Source organism: Lactuca virosa, chromosome 7 (genome assembly GCF_052849685.1).
Source record: "Lactuca virosa cultivar CGN04683 chromosome 7, Lactuca_virosa_CGN04683_v6, whole genome shotgun sequence".
NCBI classification, from domain to species: domain Eukaryota; kingdom Viridiplantae; phylum Streptophyta; class Magnoliopsida; order Asterales; family Asteraceae; genus Lactuca; species Lactuca virosa.
This window is the reverse complement of record NC_136432.1, coordinates 50,869,221-50,871,410: the sequence shown is the minus strand read 5'-3', so window position 1 is coordinate 50,871,410 and position 2,190 is coordinate 50,869,221. Positions and strand designations below refer to the sequence as shown.

General features: G+C 31.6%; 1 protein-coding gene across 1 annotated transcript; it reads left to right on the top strand.

The window, feature by feature from the left end:
• The first annotated feature begins 598 nt into the window (after positions 1-598).
• Positions 599-1,117, top strand: LOC145126642 (uncharacterized). Its single transcript, XM_079061970.1, has one exon. The coding sequence runs from the start codon at positions 599-601 to the stop codon at positions 1,115-1,117; it is 519 nt and encodes a 172-aa protein (XP_078918096.1).
• Positions 1,118-2,190: the final 1,073 nt, after the last annotated feature.

Below are 2,190 nucleotides of genomic sequence, written 5' to 3'. Positions count from 1 at the left end.
TTTGATATGTTAAGATGTATTTATTGAGTAATACATAAATTGTATGGTGAAATAAGAAGATAACACTCTAGATAACACTCTGGATGGAATTGAAGATTCCATAGTGGAAGAGAATTCCAAACTTGGTGGAATGGAAGATAATAGTTGTATTTTGTATATTAACATATGACACTCACCCAGATGCACTAGACGAGAGTTTTAGGATGTCTGCATATGATAAAGTCTTCATTAATATTGTAGATGTATCATGTCTTTGTACGATTCATGCTATTTGTGTCATCCTACTTCTAGTGACATACAATAGTTATATGCTCAACAATTATATGCTCATCATGCGAACATGCATGGCTTCCTCGGGAGGTTAGAAAGTTTAGATAACATGCATTGGAGATGGAACATGTGTCTAAATTCATATCATTGGCAATTCACAAAAGGCAATTATCATTATCCGACGGTCGTACTTGAAGTTGTACCCTCACATTATTTGTGGTTCTGGCATGCCTACTTCAATAGTCCCAATTCGATTAATGATGTTAAAATTATCAATAATTCATCAATATTCAAAAAAAATATATGACAATACTGCCCCTGATTCGTCATGTGTACTCAGAGGAACAAAATACAGGTTCGATACTATCTTGTTGATAGTATCTATCTTGACCTTTTGGTTTTCGTTAAAACTTTGTTGTTTCCGGATGACCCTCAAAGATCAAGATTTAAGAGAGTCCAAGAAAAAGCGAGGAAAGATATCCAACGAGCGTTTGAAACACTTAAAAAGTGTTGGCAAATACTTGCCAACGCATCAATATTTCATGAAGTAGAAACTATGACCGAGGTGTTGTATACGTGTATCATATTACATAATATGGTACTGGATCATGAAGGAAACACGATATGTGCCTACGACGAGAATCAAGTCATCCCCGAGACACAACCACTAGAATATGGTGGTCAAGAGTGGATACAGAGAATGAGGATAGTAAACAATGCAGTAATCCATTTTGATCTTCGCCACCATTTAACCGATCATCTTTGGATGCTTGATAACCTTGATTCTAATATGTCACCCGAAGATGAATTAGAATACCAATTTTCGGATGAAGACTCATTGCTTTAGTTATGTTGCGTTGTTTTTTATGTATTTTGTCATGTTTCTAGGTATTAAGTCAGTGTTTTAATTTATTAAATCGTATTTTAAGTTTTAGTTTATTGTAACTTTTTAATTTAATATGAAATGTTTGTGTTTTATAAAAATATAATTTGTTTAACTTTGAAAAAAAATGCATTTAACATGCTAAGCTCGCTGTCACTCCCCAACATTTTCAAGGCCGACATACTATATGACATCTAGTGGCGGAGCCACAGTGTAATAATAAGGGGGTCCATGGACCCCACTTGAAAGTTGATATTAATCCCCATTTTACTAAAACAACCCTTAAAAATTCATCTTTTGCCGAAATTATCCTTTTTTGCATCCATTTTTGCTGAAAAAACCTATTTTGTAATATTTTTAATAGAAAAAACTCCCAAAAAACCTCAAAATTTCAGATTTTTTTGTACTTTTAAATTTTTGTTTAATTTTTTATGTAAGATGAACTCCGGTGATATTTTTTTTCTGGTTCCACCACAATGACATCATGTTTAGGTGATACCAAAAAAATTGATATGACAACATGCTAATCTCACCACCACTCCTTCCGAACTAAATGCAAATTTCGACCCTTTTAGTTATTGCTAAGATTCAAATATTATCCACACTAATTTTTTTTTAATATATTACAAATTTCCAGGTTTATATTCTTTTGGAATCCATGAAAAGTGGATGTAATTTTTCCTTTTTGCAGTTTGTATGCTCTAGCCTCTCGATAGAGTTGGCGTTTCTTTTTTTTTTCTTTTTTTTTTAGTGAAATCTTTTGAGCTGTTAAAAAAAAAAATCTTTTGGAATCCACATAAAAAGGCATATAAAACACAAGATAAGTATAAAGATTACAAATCTACTTTATATTCTATTAATGGAAATAAGGCATATGGATAAGGGATTGAGGGCGTTAAAGAGCATCTCTATCACCTCCAAAACAAATATTTAACTTTATTTGCTATTAGTATTCTATTCCTTTATGGTCTATTTTGATATAAATAAATAATATTATTTCAAATATTTATTTGCATCAAAATTGAATAAAAGTTTTA

Coding starts and splice junctions, on each gene's coding strand:
- LOC145126642 (XM_079061970.1), top strand. CDS start 599: ATGTGTACTCAGAGGAACAAAATACAGGTTCGATACTATCTTGTTGAT.